Raw genomic sequence first — 27962 nt, 5'->3', positions numbered from 1 at the left:
CCCTGAAATATGAGTTTTGCCCCTGCAATTCTTGAGCACGGTTAGAACAAGTTCTGTGCAAAGCTTCCCCTGCAGTGTCCTTTCAAACCTGGAGAAAGGAGAGAACAGCTATTTTACAACTTTGCCTACCTGGCTGATAGTATTTATTGAGGAACGACAAACCTCCCTTGGGAGTGCTAAAATACCCATTCTGGACGATCTGGAATGGACTTGGTTGCCTGTGACCGGGGACGGGGCAGGGCAGGAAGCGGTGAAGGCTCACTTCCTCCCTCTCCTCCCTTTGCCCTTCTTCTTCCTCTTGGACCGTAGCAGGGATCTGACCAGGTAGCCCTTCCACAAGGCTTGGATGAGGGTGGCAGCTCGGACCAGGATGGCCAGCTCCTTCTCGGCCTTCTCCTTCTGCTCCTGCTTCACTCTCCTCTCCTCCTTGATCTGGCTGTATTCCTGATCCAGCAGCGCAAACTTCTCTCTCAGCTCTGCCAGCTGTTCCTTCTCTACCACATAGACCACGTCAATCTCCTCGATCTCCTCCTGGGGATGGACAAAGGCCTGGCATTTAAGCAACTGCCTCTACATCTAATGGAACTGATCTCTGACATATTCTGAAGCAATTCGGACATATTGTGAGCTATAGGAGGTGGCAGGATGTGATGCCCCTTGCAGCAAAGTGTCTTGTGGTGCTTAAAGACGATAGGCCCATCTGCACTGTGCTTTGAAAGCAGTATTCTGTGGTGACCATGGCAGGTTCTCAGATTCTCAATTCATGTCCCCAAAGGGTTGGAGACCTCTCCTTTAAGTTGCTACAAGATTTCTGAATTGTGAACCAAGAAAGAGATGGGGAACCAGTGGTTCTGCCCACCGACCTGTTTTCTTACAAGCCCAAATAGGGCAAACAGAGTTTTTTAAGCCCCTCTTACCCAATCTGAGCAGCAGAAAGGGCCTTGGCAAACCTCCTTTTGTAGCCTGAGCGTGCTCCCTAGCAGGTAGCAATTTGCCAATTACGCATTAGCGCAACAGGACCCTGTATTTGGTTTCCTTGTTAGCCATCAATGAAAAAGTCAAGGACAGGCAACATGGCGCCCTCCAGATGTTGTGGATTACTACTCCCATCATCCTTGACCATGCTAGAGTCAAAACATTTGGACGGCACCATACTTTTAGTTTTGCACACCTGTGCAAGCTCACATTCCGCCTTGAAAACAAAACAAAACAAAACATGAACCGAAGGATGCTTTTGTTGTGGTCCAATTAACCAAACCAGCAAAGCCAGACCATCTGGCTGAGAAATTTCAAATAATTTGTGAGGAGGCTAAAGCAGCTCGGTTTCCTAGGTAATGTTGCAATCATGGAGGTAGGAAAGGAAACCCGGCTGATGTAAGGAAATTGGGAGTTATCCCTGGGAGGTTTTGCTGCTTAACGTTTGTGAAATGACCTCTTATGGGCAAAAAGAATTGGCAGAGAAAAGGCTCAGACTTGGGTTGACAACAGTACCTGCTTTTCTAGCATCTCAATATCATACTTCTGGACCCAGTTTTCTATTTCCATCTCCACTTTGTATTTTTTCTAGAATAAATAAGAGAAGAAAATCATTTCCAAAGTTTCAGGGTTAAGCTGGGGCGACTGGCTATACACTAGAAGATGACATTTCCATTGAAGGCAACCAACAGCCTCTGGACAGCTTTAAGTGTTCAGATATTCTGGGCCTGGTAACACAGTCAGCTGGTTCACACAATCACACTGAACCAAACTTTGGCACCATGAGACTGCGTGAAATTGCAGGCTCCTGGGGATGAGCTCAGCTCACAATTACTTGGCTCCCCACCCCCAACCTTTTGGGGGCCAGAGTTTACTACACTGAGTAAACCAAAGTTTGGGCTTAGCAGGTTGTCTGAGCAGAAACTCATGGTTAAAGCTCCCTCCTCAGTTACAACTTGTGGTTAGTGAGGAGAGAGCTACGATTCTGACCACACACTCAGTCAAACTCAGCACATTTGTATAGCCTTGCTAAGTCAAGTAAGTGGCTGGCTCCAGTTGCATAGTCATTTAGCTACAACAATGGCAACCAGCTGAGTTTATTAACCTGATAGATGCTGTTTATCCCATTTATATGCACCAGAGATGCCCAACTTCTGTACACTTGTGGTTTCCATTCTACAGCCAGCAGCAGGCCATGGCTGGGTCTTTTCTGGCATAAACTGACTCCTGCAAGACTTCTCTAGAGCCAGAAATGGTTTTGCAGTTGAAGTGTTCATGCAGGTGCACAAAACCCAATGTGTTCTGAAAATGCATGTAGGCCTCCCAAGGGAGAGCTTCTTCTTCTTTTTAACTCATTAAGCCTAGCCATCTTCAGAGTAAATCAACTTGTTCAATAGGTATGGAGTTTAAATGCACAACAATCATTTCCAGTCACAAAGAAATTGTTGTCTTTTACGTTTGGCTGGGAGACAATTTAAAAATCAGAAAGTATTCTTAATTCAGATACTGAGTACCACCGCTGGAAGAATGTACAGTTTACCAGTTTGATAACATTGGTTGCAATGGAGGAAGGGGATTGGCCCAGGTGGCTGTTTGATTCCAGCTCTATCCCAGGCTTGCACTTCTAAGCCACCGTGGCCAAATCAGTCCACCAGATGTATGCTACAACCTGCCATGTGCTAGAATCAGGGATGTCCAACCAGTAGATCCTGGCTGATCCTGGTAGATCGCGGGATCCTTATCGTGTACAAAAAGTTAAGGGGGGAAAGCTAAAAAAACTCTGCCAAAAAGTTCAACAACTCTGGGCAATTCACCCACGCAGGCTCCTCCCTCCAATGAGAATGGGTAGATCACTGCCAGTTTTTTTTTATACTGGGAGTAGATCAGAGTCTCTTGGGAGCTGGGCATGCTTTCTTCCAGCATCACTTGGAAACACATCTCTATATTAACTACAGAGGAGCTCATTTTCTAGGGCAGGGTTCCCCAAACTTGGGTCCCTGGCTGATTTCGGACTGTGATTCCCATCATTCCTGGCAGGTCCTGCTAGCTAGGGATGATGGGAGTTGTAGTCCAAAAGCAGCTGGAGACCCAGGTTTGGGAAACTCTGGTCTGGTGTGGTTTTTGCCAACCTGGTCTCCTGGTTGGGCTGTTTGGACTACGATTCCCAGCTGCATTGGCTGGGGCTCATGGGACTTGCAGTCCAAGATATCTGGAAGGCATTGGGCTGTTGTTCTAGTAAGAACGCTCGGACTGGCAGCCTTGTGAATTATTCTCTTCTGAGAATAATTTCTTTGATCACCTCTGCTTACCTTCCGGAGAGCAAGTTCAGACTCCCGGTCCTCCACAATGAGGGCATTTAGTGCGGCTCTGAGCTGATTCAGCTCCTGCTGCAACTTGGCACACTTGCCCTGAGACCCACGTAGCTCTGTCTTCTGCGCCTTCTCTGCTTCTGCTCGGGTGCGCAGGATTTGGTTTTCGGAGACCTTGGAGAGGCTATGCAAGTGGGTTTTGAGGTCCTTGATTGTGGCGTTCTTCCTGGAGATCTGAATGGCACCAAGCTGGGTCAGCAGGACTTTGCAATCCAAGGCACAAGCACCAATTCATTTCAAATGACAACACAAGTCAAGAGGACAATTTAAAATAATGCTGCTGAGGATCTGGGAAGTAGAGACCGGACATGGCAGAAGCCTACTGGAAGTAACATGGAGGGCCTTTTTGGTATTGGCACCCCGACTATGGAGAACCTCCCTAAAGAGGCTTACTTAGTGCCTTCTCTGTCTTTCTGGCACCTCTTTATTCACTCAAGCTGTGTTTTAAATCTATTTTATTTCCTTGACTTTAATTAGGATATATTATATAATTATTGATGGGCAGCTGCATAAGTTTTAGGAAATCAACAATATCAACCAATGGCACCTCCAGTCTTTATTATACTGGAGCTGTCTACCAATTCTATAGGCTTGCAAAAGGCACAGCTGAAAGCTGAACCTGGGAGATAACTCCTGTTCTAACAGTGTGTAGCCAATGTGGTACTCTACAGAAGTCGCTGGTCTACAATTCCCATCATCTCTCACCACTGGCCATGCTAGAGCAGCTGGGAGTTGTAGTCCAACAACATCTTTTTTTTTCTGCCAGCAGCCTTTCTGGTTGTGTGATATTTTGCAATTCTTTTGATACAGTTTTGGGCTGGATGACTGCTCTGGACCAGTCAAATCCCAAACTGCCTGCCCCACTGCTGCCACCCCATTGTACCTCATCATCACGACTCTTGATCTCCGCTGCCAGTTGTTCCTCCAAAGCTGCAATCATCTCCGTGTTTTTCTTGTCTCGCTGACTTATTTCATGTATAAACCGATTTCTTTCTCTTTCTTCTAACGGGGTAGTCAGAAGCTTCTCAAGCAGGAACCCCCTGAGCTCCACAAGGCCTTTGATGAACTGTGAGACAGCCAGCTGCCTGAAATTGGCAATATCTTGTATTGCCTGATAAGCTAAGGGATGAGCAAAAAACAGGCGTACAATATTTCGGACAGAACACCTTAAGCCTTGTATGTGCAAGACAAGGTAGCCACTTGGATCCTCAGTGTCAATGAGCCACCCCCTGGCAGTGCCCTTTTGCAAAACCCCTTCCTCTTCAAGGCGGGTGAGAGTAGCCTCCATAACGTTTGAAAGCCGCAGATGTTCCTTAAGAGCCCCTGTAAGTTCAGGTCCCAACACTGCACTCATATCCTCAAGGTTCTTGATGATGTAAGAGAATGCGCTGACCAGCTCCACCTTAAAGATGGTATCGTCCATCACAGATATAATTCTCTTGGTCTCAACAGTGGATAGCTTTGACCGACCAGGCTCTAGGATCTTCAGGGGCATTCTGAGGTTCACCTTTCTGGGCAGGTTGACATCTGATTGGTTGGACAGTTGGACTACTTGGGTTGCCATGTTTTCAGCCAGGTATCCTCACAGGGTGTGCTTTCAGATCCACAAGTAGCTTTAGTCTTCAGTACCAAGTAAGCAGGTGCTCCAGCGCATCTGACGCTTCAATTTCTGTGGGGAAATGGACTATAAAAAACCCGCCCATGCACACATGTTGGTCCCAGAATCACAAATACAGAATATATAAAAAAGAGACTTGACTCTAGGGCTGGATGTCTGGTTTTCAACATCGCAATATATCTCCAGCTAAACATTGCAATATGTTGGTATATCACAATGTATGGAGCTATGTAGAGGCATTGGCTGGCTTCATGGTTTTCCCTGCATCGTGACTTGCACAGCACACACAAACACAAATCATGATTCACAATATATTGCTAGGTCAAAAATTATGAAACCAGTATCTCAATATGGACTTCGGACAATATATTGATATATCGCCTAGCTCTACTTGACGCCAAAAAAGATGATGAGGATACTATTTGCCATTTGTGGTCCTCATGCAATCCAGGACAGAATAATGAGGAAATATAGTGCTTTATATGCCCTAGAACAGACAACTTAGAAGGGGGTAAGTGAGGAGAGAAACTGAAGAATGGGAAAGCAGAAGAGCTGTAATAGGTAAAGGGATGATTTAGGGTCCATGAGAGGTAAAAAAACATTTACTGGGTATATGGGGCACTACCCTAGAAACCTCAGGCTTTACCCTCAGCCAGCTCTCCCCCTCCCTCCACCTGCTGGCCTTCTTACTTAAAACTAGTCCAGCTCAGTGGTATGGTATCTGTTTTCCTGGGGTGCCACACCCCAAACTTCACTACTGAGCCACTACTGAAACAAAGCCAAAGTAACTGCATTATTCATCTCTTGCTCCTTCCTTTCTCCTCACACTTCTGTGGCTCTTCACACACACCACCCTTGTTAAAAAACAAAAACAAAACCCCCAGTCCTATACAAATTACATTTATTCAGAAGTCCCATAGGGTCCAGGCAGTTCCCGACACAGTCTGATGCACCCAGGAATCCAGCAAGCAAGGCATAAAAGGATAAGCCCTCTCTTGCTGTTGCTCCCCATCCCCACGAACTGGTGCTATACTGCTGCTTGAACATGGAGGTTTCATCACAGCTAATAACCCCTAACAGACCTCTCTCCATAGATTTGTCTAATCGTCTTTTGAAACCGTTAAAGCTTGTAGATATTGTCACAGTGCACAGCAGCTACCCAGTTCCACACCTTAACTTTCTTTCCTATATATATATATATATATATATATAAACTCCATATATACAGTGTATATATAGTTTTTTCTGGTCAGCACACTCAAGGTGGCTCACAGTTGCAACCTCCTCCAACCAACAACCTTGCCAGTGAGGTTAGGCTAAGAGATACAGAGAGCTTCCTAAATTTATGCATGTTGCTTATTAAGTTTGTACAGATGCCCATCCATAGATTTCAGAGATAATATTTAAATGTAAAACATAACCTATAATAACAATATAATATGCAGTACAATATATAATAATCTATTATAAAATAATTTAGACTTTCCTTAAACTCACCCCAAAACAAGCCTTGCACCCCACCCCCCGCCCCCAAATGGGTCACCGCTACCACCGCCTCGTTTTTTCAAACAAGGCCCAGCTTGCTTGTTGCTTGGCAACTCCAATTAGCGTGGTGGTGGGAGAAGCCACCAATCACATTCTCCGACGCTTCTTTGCCTATGGTTGGCATCATATAAAAGGGCTGTCCAATAGCAGTGCGGAAACCATATGAGAGTATTCTAAGCCCGCCCCCAACCCTCCTTCGACATTCCACTCGCTACCAAGGGGTCATAGACGCAATAGAGCGGCGTTTTGCGGTTCAGGTTCCTTCTTGAGTCTTGACCGTATGGGGAGGGCAACCATAGAGGTGAAAATTTCTAGAACGACACACATACGCTTGAGCGTCCATGGGCGAGCGGGGGTGGGACTTGAGGCTTATGATTCTCTTATCATAGTAAAGGAGCTACTGTGGGGGGAGGGGAGGAAAAGAGAAGAAACTCTCTATGGTCTCAGGATGGTACCGCTCTACCCCGTACAATCTCTGTGGTGACACCTTTACTTCGAAGGAAGTAAAGGACGGAAGTGCCCTAAAGACGGCGCTGGTGGCTCTCAAATTTGCCCTGACCGTATGCCATAGACTTAGAGACTTTGGAAGCAACCAGTTCAGAGATTGGGAAAGGACACTACGCAGGTGGGGGCAGAGCAGCTCCCCTGCTTAGTCTTCACAGGATGAAAAGTTTGCTTTGGACTCTCCTTGCCACTCATATGGTGGAGCTCAACATATGAGGACCGGAAGTCTGAAAATTTGTGTCTTACCTCTATACCAGCTCTTTAAGAACTCAGGGGTGGCTCAATAGGGATCTCTCTTGCCTATCACAGAAGAGCTCGGTTGGGTTTTGCGCACGCGTGTAGGGCGGAGCTAAAAAGTTTGCGGCCGTGTAAGCGGATGGTGCGTGCGCACGGGTTGTTTTTCCTTGTACGTAGAGGGCATGAGCGAGGGATATAGAGGTAAACCATCATGAAGTGCATAAGCAACTTCCGGTTTCTACTTATATCCCGCCCTATGATGATTGGGGCAGCAGTTCTAGACGGAGGCTGCAATCCTGAAAAACACTCACTTGGGAGTAAGCGCCAGTGAAACCAATGGTGTCTTCTTCCTAGTTGTCATATATAGGATCGCAGTGCCCGGCACGTGAAGTTAGCCTTACTCCACTTACGTAGAAACGTAGGGTGCTGCCTTTTATTATTATCATTATTCTAGATTCAGGTAGGTAGCCGTGCTGGTCTGACGCAGTCGAAATAAATAAAAAAACTGTCCAGCAGCACCTTAGAGACCAACTAAGTTTGTTGTTGTTGTTGTTGTTGTTGTTGTTGTTGTTATTAAAGTCAGACCATTGATCCCTCTTGCTCCCTGCCATATCCGGAGACGCCAGGGATTGAACCCGAAGCCTTCTGCATGCAAAACAAATGCTTTGCCACCGATCCACTACAAGGAAGATGGTCCAGCAAAGAAATAACACAAAAAGTATAAAATCATTGATAATGATAACCTTTACTTGAACTTTTCTTATTTTAACCCATGTGCAACTGTACTCACTCCACGTGCCTATTTTAGAGTTTTGTTTCCCACCTCTGTTGTTATAATTGCTCTCTCTGTTTTATATACACTATAAGATGATTTTTTTAAGCTTTCAACTTTCATAAAGCAAAGGTACCACGAGGAAAAAAAACCCCAAAATTAGGGCAATTAGGAAGGTGTTCCTCTCCCCGCAGTTTCATATGGCGTGTTTTGTTTTATTTGCGTATTTTATGTGCGTGTGGCGCGGTCTTTAAAAGAGCGGTATTCAGGCCTGAGGGGCCGCCCTGAGGCCAGGTGAGGGGCGGCAGCGACAAGCGAGGGAAGGGGGCGGTTTCAGACAACAATCGTGTCCCGTGTCGTCGTCGTCCCAATACTCCCGCCTTCCAAAAAGGCCTAGGAATTGCTTCCGCCGGTAGCAAGAAGTAGGACATCGGGGAGGGGGAAGGTAAAGAGAGCCCCTTCCCCTTCAGCGGCCTCGCAGGCAAGGAAGGCTGAGCCGCATTATGCGCTGTAAAAGTTCCGAGCTTCCATAACTGATAGTAAGAATAAATGGCAATCATATAGTTGGGGGGACGGGACAGAATGGCGTATATACCAAACGGGGTTCAGAGGTTGGAGTTGAAGTGGTGGCAACACGATCCAGGTGTTTAAAGTGCCGAAGGCTGGGCGGCACTCTGCCCATGCTTAGAGGGCGTTCTTCTTTATTATTAAGAGGGCATCGTTTGGCTGGTAAAGGAAAAAAGAGCCTCTTAAGAAGCAATTCCGTCTTAATAAAAGAGGACGTCGAGAGGAGGAAGAGATGGGGGTGCAAAATCAAAAATTGAACAGTGGCTACCCAAAGTGGCTTTTAACATCTGGTTAAGGGAGGAGGAGGAGGTTGAGGGTGTGCAAAATCGAAACCCGACAGTGTTGGCGAGAAGGGTACCCCCCCCAAAAAAAAACCCCAGCAACAACAACAACAGCAGCCCAGCTTTTAGTGTGTTGAGTGTAAAGTGTGCAAAATAAAAGACCCCTGCGCTTTTATTATACTGGATTAAGGGGGGGGGGGATCTCGTTGCAAAACCGAGCGAGCCCTGAAAACAGGGTGGGCGGAAACAAGATAGTCCAGCTGCAATTGCGAGAGGCCTCCCCCTCTTTCCCTTCCCCAAGTTTTGAAAGGGATCTCCCTGCTTTTTGCGCGCAGCGATGGACCACCGAGGCGCTATTCGGAAGAGAGGCGCCTAGCGATGCTGGCTGGCCCCGGGCCGGCTAAAGCCGAGCACCATCTCTTTGGTTCGCCTCCGCTCGGCCTCCGCTCACTTCTCTCCCCGCCTCCCTCCCTTTCCCTCCAGGGATGATCCTCCTCCTAAGTCGGAAGGGCTGCTGAGGTCAGAGACAGACGCCAGCTGAGTTTGGGACGCAGCAGCGACGGCGGAGGCGTTTTTGCGCGGAAAGTGAATGACGGCGCAAGTCGAGAGTTGACGCTCCTTTGGCAACAAGAGCACCCAAAAAGCCAGGCGGGGGACCTGGTGGGGGCTCCACGATGCGGGCCAGGGTTCCGCCGAGATGGGTGCCGTTTCCTCCACGCAGCCGGGACAGTCTCAGGTCTGCAAGATGCGCCTGATCTTGGACGAAGCGGCGACGAGAGCCGGGGTTTAAAGGGATTTCCTGGAGCAAAGCAAAAGTCTTCTTGGGGATGGCTGTGAATCCGGAAGATGACGACGTCCCCCTCATTCTCACCTTGGATGAGGGCAGAAGTCATGGTCCCGATCCGGAGGGGCTACCCAGCGAAAGTAAGTTCAACTCCCTCCCTTCATTTACTTGCTGCACAGTTTGCATCCCCTGCAACGAGGCTGGTGTCCTTTGGCAGTTGCGTAAACACACTGTACTTTTTAAAGCTCATTTTCTCCACCAAAGGATCCTGGGAATTGTGGTTTCTCCATCTTCAGAGCTACATTTCCCAGCGCCCTTGACAAACTACAGTTCCCTGGAATCTTTGGTGGCCACGGTGAAGCATAACTTTATGGTCCGCACACAGCTTAGGGGTAGGGCAGATATGTATGACAAGTTGTTACTTTTTAAACGAAGCTTTATATCAAGATTTTGCTGAGATCTCAGGATGCAAGGGCAACCGAAAACAATTTGAGCAAGGGCAAATCAAAATTAAAAACATGCAGAACCATGCTAATGATGAGCAGAATTGATGTTTCCTTACCAGTTAAAAGCCTGGGCAGGGCAGGGGAAGAGGGGGATTATTGGCCCCTTGGCTCAAGTGTAATAGACTAGATGCCAGGTAAACAGTTTTGCGGAGCGTGTTCCAAATTAAAGGCACTGCTCCAAGAAAGGCCCTTTCCCCAATGGTGTACATCTCGATGGGAGCACCCAAAGGCCCATAGCTTGGGGAAAGTTCTGCAGCTCCATGGTAGAACATCTGCTTACTCGATAGAGGCTGGTCCTTTAAGGCAAATGGGACACAGCCTCACCAGCCTGTTTGCCTTCAGCCAGCCCTCACCCTCCTGCCCTCAAGGGGGTGGTTTTGCCTGCCATTAGTTGCTCTGGCTTCACTCATTGTTGGTCTCTCGGCCTTCTACCTTTCTAGCCTCCACTGTCTGTTTTGCATTCAGAATTCTGGTCCCAGCTTCAATCCCTGGTGTCTCCGGGTAGGGATGGGAAGGGGACCCCAGTCAAAAACTCCGGAGAGCTGCAGCCAGACAGTGTAAACAGTACAGTGGTCCCTTGGTTCTCAAACTTATCTGTTCTGGAAGTATGTTCCAAAACCAAAGCGTTCCAAAACCAAGGCACGCTTTCCCATAGAAAGTAATGCAAAACACATTAATCCGTTCCAGACTTTTAAAAACAACCACCAAAACAGCGATTTAAAATGAATTTTACTATTTAATGAGACCATGATCCATAAAATGAAAGTAATAATCAATGTACTGTACTATAAAATAAATAAGACAGTTTTGTAGATGATAACAACAACAACAACAACAACAACAACAACAACAACAACAACAACTGCACTGATGATAGTTATTATTTGGGTGGGGGGCTTTCATTCATTTCTGCAGTCATTCAATCAATCACACAGTCACAAAAACAAATTAATCGATAAAGCCTCAAAAACAAAAATGCAAAATAAATATCAAAAACAAAAGCTCCAAACTTAATCAGTTCCAGAAGCCCATTTGACTTCCGAAATGTTTGAAAACCAAGGCACAGCTTCTGATTGGTGCAGGCGCCCTGGAAATAATAGCTGACAGCCGCATCGGATGTTTGGCTTCCGAAAAAAGTTTGGAAACCGGAACACTTACTTCCGGGTTTTCTGAGTTTGAGAACCAAGGTGTTTGAGAATGAAGGCGTTGTGAGTACCAAGGTACCACTGTACTGAGTTTGATGGGCCAAAGCTTTGTATCTTCCTGTGCTATGCCTAGATTGGCCACTAATAGTGAGCTGCCTTATGGGGAGGTCCATAGAGAGCAGACGCTGCACGCTTACCGTTTTTTGTGTGCACGTGTCAGGGAGTCATAGCAAGTGAATCCTAACTTCACATTGGCGTGGTCCTGCACAATAGATAGGTTTGTGCGTGCTCGTTCTTGATTTACCTTTCAGAAGCTTTCTATTCTGCCTTTTGATGGAATGATCTTCCAGGCAGCTGGCTCTTGTGCTCGAGTCCTGCTTGTAGGTTTCCCACAACCATCTGCTTGGCCAGTGTTGAGAGCAGGATGCTAGACTAGATGGACCATTGACCTGATGCAATAGGCTCTTCCTATGTTCTTAGATTGCAATACAGTGGTACCTCGGGTTAAGTACTTAATTCGTTCTGGAGGTCCATACTTAACCTGAAACTGTTCTTAATCTGAAGCACCACTTTAGCTAATGGGGCCTCCTGCTGCTGCCGCACTGCCGGAGCCTGATTTCTGTTCTCATCCTGAAGCAAAGTTCTTAACCTGAAGCACTATTTCTGGGTTAGCGGAGTCTGTAACCTGAAGCGTATTTAACCTGAAGCGTATATAACCCGAGGTACCACTGTATTGAGCTCCCATTGCTCTGTCCCAGCTTCTGCCAACCTAGCAGTTTGAAAGCACGCCAGTGCAAGTAGATAAATAGGTACCGCTGTGGTGGGCAGGTAGACAGCGTTTCCGTGCACTCTGGCACTTGTCACGGTCCTCTGTGCACCAGAGGTGGTTTAGTCCTGCTGCCCACATGACCCAGAAAGCTGTCTGTGGACAAGCGCCGGCTCCCTCAGCCTGAAAGCGAGATGAGCGCTGCAACCCCAGTCGCCTTTGACTGGACTTAACCGTCCAGTGGTCCTTTATCTTTTTTACCTTTTTACCATGCTCACTGTGATGAATGAAGGAGTCCACTTTTCTAGGAGTGACTCAAAATATAAACAGAATCCAGTGTGTGGCAAGCACCTGAGGGCCTTGGAGCACTTGGTTGCAATTAAGATAGGGACCAGCTGATGCTGCTGTGAACAGATATCTTCGCTTATCAGGCCTATTAGCAGTGGGGGTCTAGACATGCCGAAGAAGAAGAAGAAGAAGAAGAAGAAGAAGAGTTTGGATTTGATATCCCGCTTTATCACTACCCGAAGGAGTCTCAAAGCGGCTAACATTCTCCTTTCCCTTCCTCCCCCACAACAAACACTCTGTGAGGTGAGTGGGGCTGAGAGACTTCACAGAAGTGTGACTGGCCCAAGGTCACCCAGCAGCTGCATGTGGAGGAGCGGAGACGCGAACCCGGTTCCCCAGATTGCAAGACTACCGCTCTTAACCACTACACCACACTGGCTCTCGAAGATCTAGGTTCAGAAGAATCACAGGGACATGATTGCAGGAAGGGTAGCGATAAATTCTCAGTAGCATTCTCAATAGGGATTGTATGCAGAAGAGAAACCAGTGGAACAATGTTTTGTAAGAAAAGAATGGATCTTGGAAATGAGGTGAGATGTGGAAAAGACTGAATATGGAAGAAGAGAGAAATAAAAAACTATCTTCCTCTCCCTTCTAAAGCTGTGGACATGGGAAACTAGGAATACAATTGCAAGTGTGTGTGTTTGAGGTGGGTAGTTTTGAGAGGCAAGAAAACACAGGAGGGAACTTGGCTCCATTGCATGTCCCCCTTAAATGTAAACAATGTGAGGAAAGCATTTAATATTTTACAAATATTACAGTAAATGCTTCCCTATAATGTAATATGTAAACCACATTAAGCATGCTTTAATTTTTCCTCTCAGATATTTTGAGTCTAATACTTGTGATGTATTGGGATTTTTTAAAAAATATATCATGTGGTACTTTTCTTTTCTTTTTTAGCTTTGTTTACTAAATACATGTAAAATAAACAATAAGCAATACTCTCCCCGATGCTTTTCAACATCTTTATGCGCACCCTCACCCAGCTTGTCTGGAGCTTTGGTTTGGGTTGCCATCAGTATGTTGATGACACCCAGCTCTATCTGTTGATGGATGGCCTTCCTGACTTGCCCTGGACACACTGATCAGATGTTTGGAAGCTGTGGCTGGATGGTTACATGGGAGCCGGTTGAAGTTAAATCCTTCGAAGACAGAGGTCCTTTCGCTGGGTCGGGACGATATGGGATTGGGGGGCCAACTCCCATCTCTTGTGGGGGCACAGTTAGTGCCAGTGCTGTCCATTAAGAATTTGGGTGTAATTTTTGACACCTCCCTTTCTATGGAGGCGCAGGTTGCAGCTATAACAAAGGCGGCATTTTTTCATCTCCGCCAAGCTAAGCAGTTGGCTCCTTACCTCTGTCGCCTTGACCTAGCCACTGTGATCCACACAATGGTCACCTCCAGGCTTGATTATTGTAACTCCTCTACATGGGGCTGTCCTTGAGACTGACCCAGAAACTCCAGCGGGTGCAGAATGCTGCGGCGAGACTCCTTACGCGGTCCCTACCATGGGAGCATATTCACTCAGTGCTTTACCAGTTGCACTGGCTCCTGGTGGAGTATAGGGGCAGGTTTAAGGTGCTGGTTTTGACCTTTAAAGCCCTGTACGGCCTACGACCCTTGTTCCTATGGGACCGCCTCTCCTGGTATGTCCCACGGAGGACCTTACCATATAGCATATATTTCTAGTTACAGGTAGGTAGCCGTGTTTGTCTGGTAGGTAGTTACAGGTAGGTAGTTCTAGTTATAGGTAGGTAGCCGTGTTTGTGTGCATGCGCACGTATCTGAAGAAGTGTGCATGCACACGAAAGCTCATACCAGTAACAAACTTAGTTGGTCTCTAAGGTGCTACTGGAAGGATTTTTCTTATTTTGTTTCGACATATAGCATATTTTCAACAGAAAAAACAGCGACAATTTGTTGTTGACAAAGGACAGCTGGACATATAAAGGGCCCCATTATCTTCAGTAGCTTAGGGCCTCATCAAACCTAAATCTGGCCCTGGTTGCACACATGGGGAGCCAATACCGAGGAGGCCCTGTTCCAGTATGAATGGAGTGCAAGAGAGGAGGAGGAGGAGGAGGAGGAGGAGAAGAGGAAGAAGAAGAAGGAGGAGGAGGAGGAGGAGACATTCTAGGGACTAGCCTGGATTATCCCCTCTTGGCTAAGTTCCAAAAGGTACACCTAATATTAGCTTTCGTTCAGACTATCAGCTGTTTTTTAGAAGTATTCACCACACATGCAAACACAAAAGAGTTAGGCGTGGATTCTAAGTACCGAGGCTTCCCAAACTAATTTCATGTCCTTCCTGTTCAAAAAGCACAGAAATGCAGTGTTCTGGCTCATAAGCTCAACTTGGAAGGAGCTTGCGCTTGGAACCCCTCAGGCACTGAAAGTGGAAGGATAAAAGAGAAGGCAGCAGCAATCAGCCACAGCTCTAACCACTGGACAGATGTTTCTGTTTGGTTTTTATACAATACTACGTATGGAACTGGGATGGGCAAAATGAGATTTCAAGGCAGGAGGGCTACCAACAGCAGGATGAATCTTCTGTCTGCACCTCCTTGGGCAAACGAGTTTCTTACGAGCGCCAGAGTGACTAAGGCAACTAAATCCAGCAGGCCCATGTTTTGCTTTCATGCTGGCCAAACCCATCGTTTTTCTCTTTCTTTAAAAAAAATAAAATAAATCCAAAACGCCCTGAAAACCGACAAGAAGCAGAAACATGGCAATCAAACCCTGCCAAACGGATGCGTTCCCTGGGAGGCCATGAAAATCTAATCTCTGTTTGTTTTCCAGCCGTTGTTCCGCTCTGTGCGTCAAATGTTCCGAGTCAGCGTCGACGAGCGAAAAGCAGCCAGACGCAGTTAAAAAAACAAAACACGTTGTCATCTCAGAACTGCAGTTTGAATGTCTCCTAGTGCTTTGAAAACCTTTTATCGTCTCACAACCACCTGTTCCCACAACACGGAGCAGTTTAACGATAGCAGGCGTATATTAACATTGCTACCCGCCCATCCCTCAGTGCAAAACAGAAAAGGGGAAATTCCTTTTATTTTTATTTTTCAACCATAGCAATGGAATGCACTGAAGAATAGTGTTTTGAAAGCGCCCAGGACTTGCTGCCTCTGCACGCAAGGATCTTTTCCCATGTATTCTGGATAAAGTTCTCAAGGACAGCTGAATATGGATTTTGGTCTGTTGTATGAAAGCAACAGCCCATCTAGTCATACCAGTGTTAGAAACTCAGATATACAGTGGTACCTCGGGTTACATACGCTTCAGGTTACATATGCTTCAGGTTACAGATCCCGCTAACCCAGAAATAGTGCTTCAGGTTAAGAACTTTGCTTCAGGATGAGAACAGAAATCGTGCTCCGGCGGCATGGCAGCAGCGGGAGGCCCCATTAGCTAAAGTGGTGCTTCAGTTTAAGAACAGTTTCGGGTTAAGAACAAACCTCCGGAACGAATTAAGTACTTAACCCGAGCTACCATTGTATAAGCTAAGGCACCAAATGGCTCCTGAAACCAAGGTTATGTTTGGTTGCCACTGAGGGGTGGGCAAGACAGCTCTAAAGTCTTATTTTTCAAATGATTGACTGTGATTGATTCGCAGTTAAATATCTGGCAAGTTTAGATGATAGATTTGAGCTAGGTTAGAACTTTGGAAACTCAAAGAAGAAAAGCCTGTTGATCATATCTATTGGCCTATTATTCTAACCTCTTTTTTTTCTTAATGGTGACACAGACCATTCATAATGTAGGGATATTCTTCACAACTGTGAGCAGGGCAGTGAGGTGGGGTAAATGAAGACAAGCTACAACAATTAATGATAACGTTCTTCATTGCTCCTGCTCAGGCTGCACAGAAAAAGCATTTTGGGTTCCTGTGTGGAGAAGGGCTTTCTTTCACGCATTCGCTTTGTATTGCATATTATAGCCTTACTTCATAGTCCTATAAACACAACACATGTGCTGAATCACCAGGGAGTTTTCACCTTTTCAAAGAAGCGGGTGTGTAGAGTCTTAAATGGCTTGCTGTACTAGAATTTAAACTAGGCCGACAATAAATGAAATAAAAATAGACTTGCAAAGGAATCAAGTTGTCTGTACAGTGGTACCTTGGTTCTCAACCGCCTTGGTACTCAAACAACTTTGAACCCAAACACTGGAAACCTGGAAGTAAGCGTTCCGGTTTGCGAAATTTTTTGGAAGCCAAACATAATCCGTTTTGAGTGTTACTCTGAGGTCTGTCTGGTTTTGCATTTTTGTTTTTGTGGCTCTTTTTTGTTTTGTTTTTGTGACAGTTCAGCTACTGATTGACTGATTGCGTGACTGCAGTACATTGTTTATTGCTTTCATTTTATGGATCAATGGTCTCGTTAGATAGTAAAATTCATGTTAAATGGCTGTTTTAGGGGTTGTTTGTCTGGAACAGATTAATCCATTTTGCACTACTTTCTATGTGAAAGCGCACCTTGGTTTTGGAATGCTTTGGTTTTGGAACAGACTTCTGGAACAGATTAAGTCTGAGAACCAAGATACCACTGTAATTGCAAACATCCCCACAGAAAGATGTGCCTTGGAAGTGTACCGTTGTAGCTGGGATAGATCTTTAGAGTGGTGTTTGAGTAAATGAATTGGGAATTCCATATAAACAACATATGCATCTTCATGAATTTAAAAGGTAAGGGAAAAGGACCCCTGACAGTTAAGTCCAGTCGCAGACGACTCTGGGGTTGCGGCGCTCATCTCGCTTTACAGGCCGAGTGAGCCGGCGTTTGTCCGCAGACAGTTTTTCCGGGTCACGGCCAGCATGACTAAGCCGCTTCTGGTGAAACCAGAGTAGCACATGGAAACGCCATTTACCTTCCCGCTGCAGCGGTACCTATTTATGTACTTGCACTTTTAGGCATGCTTTCAAACTGCTAGCTGGGACCGAGCAACAGGACCTTACCAGATCGTGGGGATTTGAACCACTGACCTTCTGATCGGCAAGCCCAAGAGGCTCAGTGGTTTAGAGCACATGATTTTAGGACAGAGCAAAAAACTGGGAGGTCTTGAATTAATGCCTCAAGAGATGCAAACTGTTTTAAAATATCTATATCTATAGCTACCTTTTTGGTGTCTGCCTCCCTGAAAGTTTAAATCCTGAAAGATGCCATGGGAGTTTTCCAAAATAAATCTCTGTGTTGTGGTTCTGTCAGCCAAACAACTGCTTTCAAACAGGTCGATCTGCTTCTGTCATCTTGTCTTTCCTCTGTGTGTGTTCTGAAGAAGAAGTCCTGACTCTGCAGTGTCAGAGACAAGCAAGCCTGTTGCATGATCTCTCTTTGACAGACCCGCCCAATCTTGGCCCATTTAGTACAGGGTGGAGAGAGAGAGAGAGAGAGAGAGACAGAGAGAGAAAGAGAATGTGTATGCTGGACAGAATCGATTGCATTTGGAAAGCAGAAACTATTATATTTTCCCTTTGGCAATCGTTTCTGCATAGGTTTGAAGAATTCCTGCTTACTTTGGCTGCCCAATTCTGACTGCGAGCTACAAGTACTCCCCATCTGTTTGCATGTACAGTGGTACCTCGGCTTACATACGCTTCAGGTTACATACGCTTCAGATTACAGACTCCGCTAACCCAGAGATATTGCTTCAGGTTAAGAACTTTGCTTCATGATGAGAACAGAAATCATGTGGCAGTGGCGCGGCAGCAGCAGGAGGCCCCATTAGCTAAAGTGGTGCTTCAGGTTAAGAACAGTTTCAGGTTAAGTATGGACCTCCAGAACGAATTAAGTACTTAACCCGAGGTACCACTGTATTTTCACTTGCTAGAAGGGTTGTGCCACAATAACCATACCAGATATTCAGCAAGGCTTGGTTCTCTTCACAATTTTGTCTTTCCTGCTCCTCTTTGGCAACTGCTTTGGAGCTTTTTTTTTTTTTACAATCAAGTAGTGTTATGAAATACCTAAGTTGATAAAAGATTGCTTTGCCTATTAATAAAATGCAGTAGTCCTAACTGGGAGTGATGAGGTATCTGAAAGTCTCAGAACACAATTGGAAAAGGCTGGAGGTTTCTGTGCAGGGACTGTGAAAGAAGTAGTGCCCAGTGACATGATAATTTTGTCTTTGTCCTCCACCGATTACTCCATCTCGTGCTCCATCATATGGGCAGTTTATTTTATTTTAGTATTCGGATTTATTGCACGGTCTACGTGGCTAGGCGCCGAGACCTAAATTGGGAACAGTGCGTGTAACGTTTTGTTTGAATCTCAAAGGCAGGGGTTTGTTCAGCCTGTTAACCAGCTGAACATTGTGAGTTAGTAAACATTTGCTTTCCCCTTCCTTTTTTATGACGGCATATGGAAGCTGTTCCTATCTAGAGGCCTGCCAGAACAGCTTCCAATGCTCAGATGAATGGAGAAGCTTGCATCCCTCAACTATCATTCCACAGGCCTGGCGTAAGCGAGACAGCTGGCTTGGATAGACCTCTTGGGATAAGTCACGGGGGCGTGAAGGCAGCGTTGCCATCTGTGCGGCGGATCGTTCCGCGTTTCCTCGCAGCTTCTCTCTCTGTGTTCCACAAACTTTGCAAGGCTTTAGCTCGGGGGTGGGAAATGGTTTTTTGTGGGGGGGGGGGTGGATGTGGCCAGAGGCAAAAGTGGGCAGAAGAACGAGTGTAAATTTCACCTTTATACGTTAGGCTGGTTTACACACACACACAAATAATAATAATAATAATAATAATAATAATAATAATAATAATAATTTATTATTTGTACCCCGCCCATCTGGCTGGGTTTCCCCAGCCACTCTGGGCGGCTTCCACAAAGACCAAAAATACACTAATATGTCATACATTAAAAACTTCCCTGAACAGGGCTGCCTTAAGATGCCTTCTGAATGTCAGGTAGTTGTTTATCTCTTTGACATCTGATGGGAGGGCGTTCCACAGGGCGGGCGCCACTACCGAGAAGGCCCTCTGCCTGGTTCCCTGTAGCTTTGCTTCTCGCAATGAGGGAACCTCCAGAAGGCCCTCGGCGCTGGACCTCAGTGTCTGGGCAGAACAATGGGGGGGGGGGTGGAGACGCTCCTTCAGGTATACTGGGCCGAGGCTGTTTAGGGCTTTCCTCCACCCTGGCTAGCAAGCTGCATTGTCAGCGTTCAAGGATGCAGGCTGGTGTCATTGTGGATGCCTTTATAAAAAGTGAGTGAATGAAGATTGGCAATTCCACCTAATAATAATAATTTGCTTGCTTGCTTGCTTGCTTGCTGCCCATCTGACTGGGTTTCCCCAACCACTCTGGGCGGCTTCCATTAAATTATAAAACCACAATAAAGCCATTAAAACATTAAAAACTTCCCTATACATGGCTGCCTTCAGATGTCTTCTAAAAGTAAAATATTTGTTTATTTCCTTGACATCGGACAGTAGGGCATTCCACATGGAGGGTGCCATGACCGAGAAGGCCCTCTGCCTGGTTCCCTGTAACTTTGCTTCTCGCTGTGAGGGGACCAGCAGAAGGCCCTCGGCGCTGGACCTCAGTGTCCGGGCTGAATGATGGGGGTGGAGATGCTCCTTCAGGTATACTGGGCCGAGGCCGTTTAAGCCCTATTAGGCTTAAAGCGTGACAATAAACAGACCTTTTCTCTCTCTCCCCCCCCCCCTTTGACCCAGATGGAGGCAACTATGACTTGGTCAGTGACACGTCCAGCCCCGCCGCTGGGGACTGCCACCCTCGACGGAGCTGCGGAGGACAAAATTGGGAAATGAACTACCAGGAGTCGGCAATTTACCTCCAGGTGGGCCCTTTTCTTTGCATTAGCTGGCAGAGAAAGGAGAGGGTGTAAATTAAGAGGGTGTATGGCTGACAAACTGAATACCTTGAAGCACTACAGATTCCAGCTACTTTCAGTGGTCCTCACCCAACCTGCTTGCTGTTTGTTTTCCCCTTGCTCCTTATTCCTGTCCCTGCAAGGAGAATGTCATGCTGTATTTGTCATTCTTAGAGAGTTGTATCCAGTGCTGCGCTTGCAAACTTGTGCTTTGCCAGCTGGACTTCCCTTTTTTTCGCCCCATAGATCTGTTCCAATCCTACTAACGATTTTAACAGTTTACAGTGGTCTTTAAGATAAGGTATAAATTTTCCCCATTCCTTATTAAAATTTTGGTCTTCCTAATTTCTGACTCTTCCGGTCATTTAAACCATTTCAGCATCATCTGCCATTTTTCTCTGGTAGTAACTTTATCTTCTTTCCATCTCTGGGTCAGTAACATCCGTACAGCCGTGGTCGCATACATAAATAGTTTTTTCTGCTCCTCTGGGATTTCGGCACCTAGAATTCCTGAAAGGAAGGCTTCAGGCTTTTTAACAAAAGTTATTTTCAACATCCCCCCCCCCCAGCTCATTATATATCATTTCCCAAAATCCTTTTACCACCTTACAATTCCACCACCTATGATCAAAGGTGCCTTCTTTCTCTTTGCATTTCCAGCATACATTTGAGCACATTTTATTCATAAAGGAAGTATTTTCTTTTATCTTCCAATGTTCATCTTCACGGGCTGCCTACAAGTTTTAGCGTTATGAGTTCAGGAGAAAAGCTTTTTTTTTGTTCACTTCACAAAGTGGTCTTCCAAGACCCTCATGTGGGCCATGTGGAAGAAAGGTTTTGGGAACTGCTGACTTACCTACTACATTGGGCTTGCTGTCTCTAGCGTATTTATGTGTGTGTGGATTTTGTTGATTAAAACCCTAAATCAGGAAGGAGAAAACAACGACAAATTCTTCACGCACCCCAAGGATGCCAAAGCGCTCTCTGCCTACCTCTTTGTACACAACCATCCCTTCTACCTAATGGAACTGACCACAGCACTGATGCTCCTGATGCTCTCCCTCTGCGAGGCGCCTGCGGTCCCTATGCTTCGCCTCGGCATCTATGTAAGTATCTTAAGAATCAGGCGGAGGGGAAGGGCTTTAGTGGACATGGGCAGGATATTGAAGATTGGCTATGCAATGCAATTGATGGGCCTATGCAGCCGCTGGTGGAATCTAGACACATTAAAAAAACGTTGTGAAAATGCTTTTAAAAAACCCCACATTTTGAAAAATATATTGAATTTGCCATACCTCACCGTCGCCATCTAGTGTCACATTTGTGTAATGCACAAATGTTTTTATTTGCAGCTGTATAGCTGAGTCTGCTCTGTCTATCTTCGAACAAGGTTTATTCGTAAAATTTGGGTGATATACAGGGGTACAGTGAAACTAAAGGGCCTTGTGTTCCCAGTGTTCCCAAATATTTAGCTCCGGAGCATAGAGAACAACTCCTTCTTGGTGTTCTTTCCAGACATCTTCTGCAGAGAGACGCTAGGAGCCCATCCTCTGTGGCCGACTCACCTCCTTTCTAATTATTATCAGCCTCCCATCAGCCAACAGCTGCTGTTTGAATAAAAAATAATAATTGGCGTGTTAAATGCAGGACAACATTTAACAACAACGATGCCCCACTCACCCAACTGGGTTGCCCCAGCCACTCTGTGTGGCTCCAGGCATAATATAAAAACGCAGTAATACATCAAAAATTAAAAGCTTCCCAGTGCAGGGCTGCTTTCAGATGTCTTTGGAAAGCTATGTAGTTGTTTCCTTGACGTCTGATGGGAGGGCGTTCCACAGGGTGGGTGCCACTACCAAGAAGGCCCTCTGCCTGTTTCCCTATAACTTCACTTCTCACAGTGAGGGAACCTCCAGAAGGCCCTCGGAGCTGGACCTCAGTGTCCAGGCTGAATAACGGGAGTAGAGATGCTCCTTCAAGTATACAGACTTGCATTTAACATTGCATATACAATGGTACCTCGGGTTACATACGCTTCAGGTTGCCAGTACATACACTTCAGGTTACAGACTCCACTAACCCAGAAATAGTACCTCGGGTTAAGAACTTTGCTTCAGGATGATAACAGAAATCGCATGGTGGTGGCACGGCAGTAGTGGGAGGCCCCATTAGCTAAAGTGCTTCTGGTGAAGAACAGTTTCAGGTTAAGAACGGACCTCTGGAACGAATTAAGTATTTAACCCGAGGTACCACTGTAGTTTGGCCTTTTAAAAATGGAAAGGATAATTCACATTGCTAATATATATCCATGTTTTCCAGTTCTGGTGGTGGGGAAGAAGAACAGATTTCCTCAGAATGATGGATTTCTACTTGAGCACTAGGTTTTGACAAATTTAAATTGATGAAACAAAGCCATTTTGTTGAACTGATGTTGTTGTCCTTTGGCTGCCTGGTTACAGGTCCACGCAACCTTGGAGCTGCTTGCCCTGACTGTCGTGGTGTTTGAGCTCTCTATGAAGATGAGATGGCTGGGCCTGCACACCTACATTCGACACAAAAGGACCATGGTCAAGGTAGACTGCTGGTAACCTTCTCGCCTAACTGATCTGCACTGTTGCAGGAACCAGAGTGCAACCCTCTGCAACATTTTATTTATTTTTTAACTCAAAAGCAAACCCCACTCTTCCCCCACCTTCTCTTTTAATTTAAATAATGTATCACCTTCTAAACCAGTACAGTGGTACCTTGGTTCTCAAACACCTTGGTACTCAGACAACTTGGAACCCAAACATTGCAAACCCGCAAGTAAGTGTTCCGGTTTGCAAACCTTTTTTGGAAGCCAAACGTGCTCCGTTTTGAGTGTTACGCTTCCGATTTGAGTGTTACGCTAAGGTCTGTCTGTTTTTGCTATTTATTTTGCGTTTTTGTTTTTGCGGCTTTTTTGTTTGGTTTCTGTGACTGTGTGGAACCCAGCTGAGCTACTGATTGATGGTGTGACTGCAGTACATTGTTTATTGCTTTCATTTTATGGATCAATGGTCTCGTTAGATAGTAAAATTCATGTTAAATGGCTGTTTTAGGGGTTGTTTTTAAAAGTCTGGAACGGATGAATCTGTTTTGCATTACTTTCTATGGGAAAGCGCACCTTGGTTTTGGAACGGACTTCCGGAACGGATTAAGTTTCAGAACCAAGGGACCACTGTATCTCAGTTAAACATGAGAATAAGAAATACCTTTAAAACAAGACTAAAACCCCAGCAGCGGTAAAGACCCATTCATCCAGCTTGAAAAGCCTGTTGGAACTAAAAACGTCTTCAACTGTTTCTGGAAAGTGCAGCTAGTGGGAGCTTGTTGTATCTTGATAGGAATACCGTTCCTGTAGCCTGGATCTGTCAGTTGCTTCTGAGCCATGTGGTTTGTCAATTTGGGGAGGGATATGTGTGTGTGTGTGTGTGTGTGTGTGTGTTGGCAAGATGTCCCATGCCCCGTCCTTCTGAATCTTGGCTTATCTGAACTAGCCATTTGCATCTGCAGCTCTTTCTGTCCCTACTGATGTTGATGGGTTACTCTGCAGAGCAAAAGGTGGTTTCTGATTATGATTATCAGTTTTAGGTCCAGCCTTTTACTGTCATCTTTGGGGACTCTTTGTTATTGTGCATACTCACCCTCCCAAACAACTGCAACCTTACTTTTGGCTGATTATTTTCAATAGATGCTACTTTTTTCTCTGCCTTTGTTTATTACTGGACCAGAGGAACTTATACTGAGGCAGACCATTGGTCCACCTAGCTCAAATGTTGTCTACACTGACAGGCAGCTGCTCTCCAGGTTTCCAGATAGGGATCGAACCTGGAGACTCTGACCTTTCCGCAATTATGTTGGTCCCTGCAGCAGTATATGTCCTAAAAAACTTTGGGGTAAAATTGTAAAAAAAAAAGCTCAACAACTTTGGTTGGCCCTCTGGCATGTTCACCTCATCAAATCTGGCCCTCTTTTGAAAAAGTTTGGGCACCCCTGAGTAGGGTCTTTGTTGGACTTAGGTTTCAACAGATGCCTTCAGTGTACTTAGAGGAGAGAAACCTTGAAATAGCTCCTATGGAACAGAAATGCATTTATGAGTGTAATCAGGTTGAGAATATCACACACTATTTGTTGATTTGCCCACATATATGGTGCCCAGAGAATTTTTTTAATCTCCTATTCTTAATTGGTTCTCAGACCAATCCCGCCAGGAAGTGATAGTTGACCTCTTCGCTGATAAATATCCGCAAATTATGCATCTGGTAGCCAAATTTTCTCTGGCAGCTAAGAAGCTTCGCTCCAGTTACGTTAATGCATTGTAATTCAAAAATTTTATGTCATAATTTTTTATGCTGTAGACTTTTACTCTGTAGACGTTCTAGGTTATATGTGTGTTTTCAGAACCCACCCTATTCCTGCGATACTAATTTGTTTAAACCTTCCTCCCCCCCGCTGAACTTTGACTTGTTATAGCCTAGCATGGGACCTGCTTGTGAAGGGCAGGTAATAAATTTTATTGCCACCATCTCTTGTCTTGTTTCCTTGCAGAGCTGTGTTCTGCTGCTGCAGTTTATAGAGGCAATTGTAGTGTTGGTGCGTCAGACATCCCATGTCAGGATCACGAGAGCCTTGCGATGCATCTTTCTGGTGGACTGCCGTTACTGTGGAGCTGTCAGAAGGTAATGGGCTGGCCGGCCTCCATTGAACTCTGTGTAGCACTCCTGGCCATAGCTGTCAACTTTTCCCTTTTCTTGTGAGGAATCCTATTCGGAGTAAGGAAATTTCCCTTAAAAAAAGGGAAACTTTGACAGCTAGGGTTGGGCATAGAGATGGGAAGGCCTGGAAAAAACCCGGAAAAATGGGGGGGACAGGTTTCTCCCTGTTTTTTCTGTCCCCCCCCATGCCTTTTTTCCCAGAAAAACTGAAAAAAAACAGTTTGATATAGTTTGAATATTCCAACCCCCCCCATTTTTTCTGGGAAAAAACAGCTTTGGAAAAAGAATAGGGAGAACCTCCCCCCCCAATTTTTCTGGTTTTTCTCCAGGTCTTACCATAATCTGGTTTTCAGCATCACAATATATTACCAGCTAAAAATTGCGATGTACCAATATTCAAGATGTCTGAAATAAGGATGGGGCTATGTTGAGGCGCAAAGGGAAAAACCAGGGGTCTTGCAGACATTGTTGAACTACAACTCCCACTATTCCTGTCTATTTGCTGTGCGGACTTGGGTTGATGAGTGTCAGAGTCCAACCACATCTGGAGGCACCCCACTGGCTGCCCTTGTCGTACAAGCATTGGGAAGGAATATTAAGGAAGAACGTTTTCCTTTGAGACAACTCCTGATTCAACTTTCATTTCAGGAACCTACGGCAGATTTTCCAGTCCCTTCCTCCGTTCATTGACATCCTCCTGCTGCTGCTTTTCTTCATGGTCATCTTTGCTATCCTTGGTGTGTACCTTTAAGAGTTATCTGTTCACGAGCAGTTTTGCTCTCGCAGATGCTTTCAGCAAAGAAGGCAGCACTGTGTCAGACAGGCACAGGCTGCCAAGCAAATAGCGTCTTTGCCAAGGTGAAAAGAGGTTTGGGGATGGGGACAGAAGATGGTGTAAGAGGCTGAAGCTAAGGAGCTCAGGTCAGCAAACAGATAAGCGTTGCTTTTTAAAAAACATTCTAGAACAGTTAAACAGTCTAAAAACCATTACCTGTAAAAGCATCTAAAATCAGTTTCAGATAAAAATATTCTAAAAGCAATTACAGTGGTACCTCGGGTTAAGTACTTAATTCGTTCCAGAGGTCTGTTCTTAACCTGAATCTGTTCTTAACCTGAAGCACCACTTTAGCTAATGGGGCCTCCTGCTGCCGCTGCACCGCCAGAGCATGATTTCTGTTCTCATCCTGAAGCAAAGTTCTTAACCTGAAGCACTATTTCTGGGTTAGCGGAGTCTGTAACCTGAAGCGTATGTAACCTGAAGCGTATGTAACCCGAGGTACCACTGTACAGTTAAAAGCAGGCTTCCATCCAACGATTTCAGGGTGGCCAGCGGCGGTATTCTTGAGCCACGAAACGCCTGGGTAAACAGGCGTGTTTTCAAATTCCTCCTGAAGGTTAGTAATGATGGAGATGTGGGAATGTTCAGGATGGCAGGAGAGGATGTATTGTTTATTAATATCCTTCCTAACTTGCACTAGCAAGTTCCTTTATGTAGCATAGTTACATCCCCCTTTTTACATGCACAGCAGATAACTGGTTCCAGGCTCGTGTGAGCCGCTCACTATTATACCATTCAGTCTGTCTCAGATTGAATTGTATGTTCCTGGGAAGTTCCCTTGAATCCCTCTTAAAAGAATAGAGACGCGACAATCTTATTCAAAGTCAGTTAAAGAAGTTTACTCACATCAGTTCACAGTTGGATCCCTGAAGGCAGACTTAGTTACAAATATGTATATATCTACCTCATATGGGGGAATAATCCCAGTGCTTCTGCTAGCTGAGAGCTAGCAGAGCAGTCCTAGCTAGAAGCTGATCAAACGAAGAAGGAAGTCAAAAAGAGAGAGATGTGCTGCGTGACTCGTCCTTTTGTTACCTGGACAGGTTAGGTCACACCCACCTTCTATCACATGCAACAGGAAGGATGCTCCAGCCCAGGAGGAACAGGAAGTTTCAGCTGGCTGGACCAAACATTCCCTCGCATGTCTTCTCTAGCATTACCAGGAATGTTGTACTTGACTGCCTCTCATGGATCACATCCCACAGGAGGCAGGGCACCTCCCTGAGAAGGGCATTTCCACAGGCCAAGGAACCCTGTTGTGGGCCTGCATGGGAAATAGATTCCGCAAAATGTGTGCTGATTGGCAAGGAGTCTCCTATTGTGGGCCAGAACCAACCAGGCCACCCCTGGTGGGTGGAACCGCTAACAAGGTGTCAAAATAAACTTAACGCAGGCCAGCTAGATGAGACTCGTTAAAATGATGGTGCAACATTGCTTCTACTTGCCAGCTGGTTGAATGTCCCATTTATGCCTTTATCATTTTGATGCTTATTTTTTCCCCTCTCTCTCTCTTCTCCCCCTTTCTCCCTAGGTTTTTATTTGTTCTCTCCTAACAAGTCTGATCCTGTAAGTAAAGCATCAATTCATGGGCTCTTGAAGGTTTGATCTTTGGGGGTCCTTTGCAAAGCATGACGGGCGCGCGTCAATTAGCAACTGTCTGCAACTCTTGGCTGTGGCCTCCCTGGATGGGGAGGGGCAGGGTTGCCATCCTGCCTGAAACTAGGTGGCAGCAGCTGTCCCTTTTGCAGCCAGAGGGTCTTCTAATTAGGGAAGGAAGCTCTCGCTGCTGCTCTTGCATTTTTGTAGGGGACTTCCCTGCAGTTTGTATTGGAAACAAACGCCATGGGGATTATTATAAACACAGCCTCTAAGGGAGCCCTTGGAAGCAATGTGTTGTTTTATGATTCAGGACGTGTTGTGCGACAACAACCAGCAGTACTTCCGTCATCTCATAGATGTTCTTCTTCTGCAGTATTTCAGCACCTTAGAGAACAGCCTTGTGAATCTTTTCGTTCTACTGACTACAGCAAAGTAAGTTGCTTGAGCTCGAGAAATGTTTCTTAAGTCACATGTTATTTAAAGCACATGACTAACAGTTGCGGCTCTCCCCCCACTCCCAAAAAAAGAATCCTGGG

General features: G+C 45.7%; 2 protein-coding genes across 4 annotated transcripts in view; one reads left to right on the top strand and one right to left on the bottom strand.

Moving 5' to 3' along the window:
• Nucleotides 1-111: 111 nt before the first annotated feature.
• Nucleotides 112-7330, bottom strand: DRC10 (dynein regulatory complex subunit 10). Of its 3 annotated transcripts, none has more exons than XM_081892449.1 (5): nt 7258-7330; nt 4228-5013; nt 3285-3518; nt 1492-1563; nt 112-531 (listed from the first exon to the last, which is right to left on the bottom strand). In XM_081892449.1, the coding sequence occupies exons 2-5, from the start codon at nt 4906-4908 to the stop codon at nt 259-261; spliced, it is 1260 nt and encodes a 419-aa protein (XP_081748575.1). In that variant the 5' UTR covers nt 4909-5013; nt 7258-7330; the 3' UTR covers nt 112-258. The 3 variants fall into 3 exon arrangements, with proteins under 3 accessions (XP_081748575.1, XP_081748574.1, XP_081748573.1); XM_081892448.1 differs by lacking the exon at nt 7258-7330 and adding an exon at nt 6460-6671 and having other exon boundaries at nt 4228-5028; XM_081892447.1 differs by lacking the exon at nt 7258-7330 and adding an exon at nt 6460-6671.
• Nucleotides 7331-9154: 1824 nt separating this feature from the next.
• The window catches only part of TPCN1 (two pore segment channel 1), a 46446-nt gene continuing 27638 nt past the window's right edge, over nt 9155-27962 (top strand). The window contains exons 1-8 of the mRNA XM_081892636.1: nt 9155-9792; nt 20096-20220; nt 21183-21359; nt 22713-22826; nt 24823-24953; nt 25638-25726; nt 27359-27393; nt 27800-27858. Coding sequence (XP_081748762.1) covers nt 9696-9792; nt 20096-20220; nt 21183-21359; nt 22713-22826; nt 24823-24953; nt 25638-25726; nt 27359-27393; nt 27800-27858 — 827 coding nt within the window. The 5' untranslated portion in view covers nt 9155-9695. The remainder of the gene's footprint in view (nt 9793-20095; nt 20221-21182; nt 21360-22712; nt 22827-24822; nt 24954-25637; nt 25727-27358; nt 27394-27799; nt 27859-27962) is intronic.

The sequence above is a fragment of the Podarcis melisellensis genome (assembly GCF_964234715.1).
Source record: "Podarcis melisellensis genome assembly, chromosome: 16".
Classification (NCBI taxonomy): Eukaryota; Metazoa; Chordata; class Lepidosauria; order Squamata; family Lacertidae; genus Podarcis; species Podarcis melisellensis.
This window is presented reverse-complemented; position numbering and strand designations above follow the sequence as displayed.

Excerpts from the sequence above, each read along its gene's own strand:
- DRC10 (XM_081892449.1), bottom strand. The coding sequence starts at position 4,908 with ATGGCAACCCAAGTAGTCCAACTGTCCAACCAATCAGATGTCAACCTG. Across the intron at positions 3,519-4,227 it reads TCAAGAGTCGTGATGATGAG|ATCTCCAGGAAGAACGCCAC; the intron begins GTACAATGGGGT and ends GGTGCCATTCAG. Across the intron at positions 1,564-3,284 it reads CTGAACTTGCTCTCCGGAAG|AAAAAATACAAAGTGGAGAT; the intron begins GTAAGCAGAGGT and ends TATTTATTCTAG.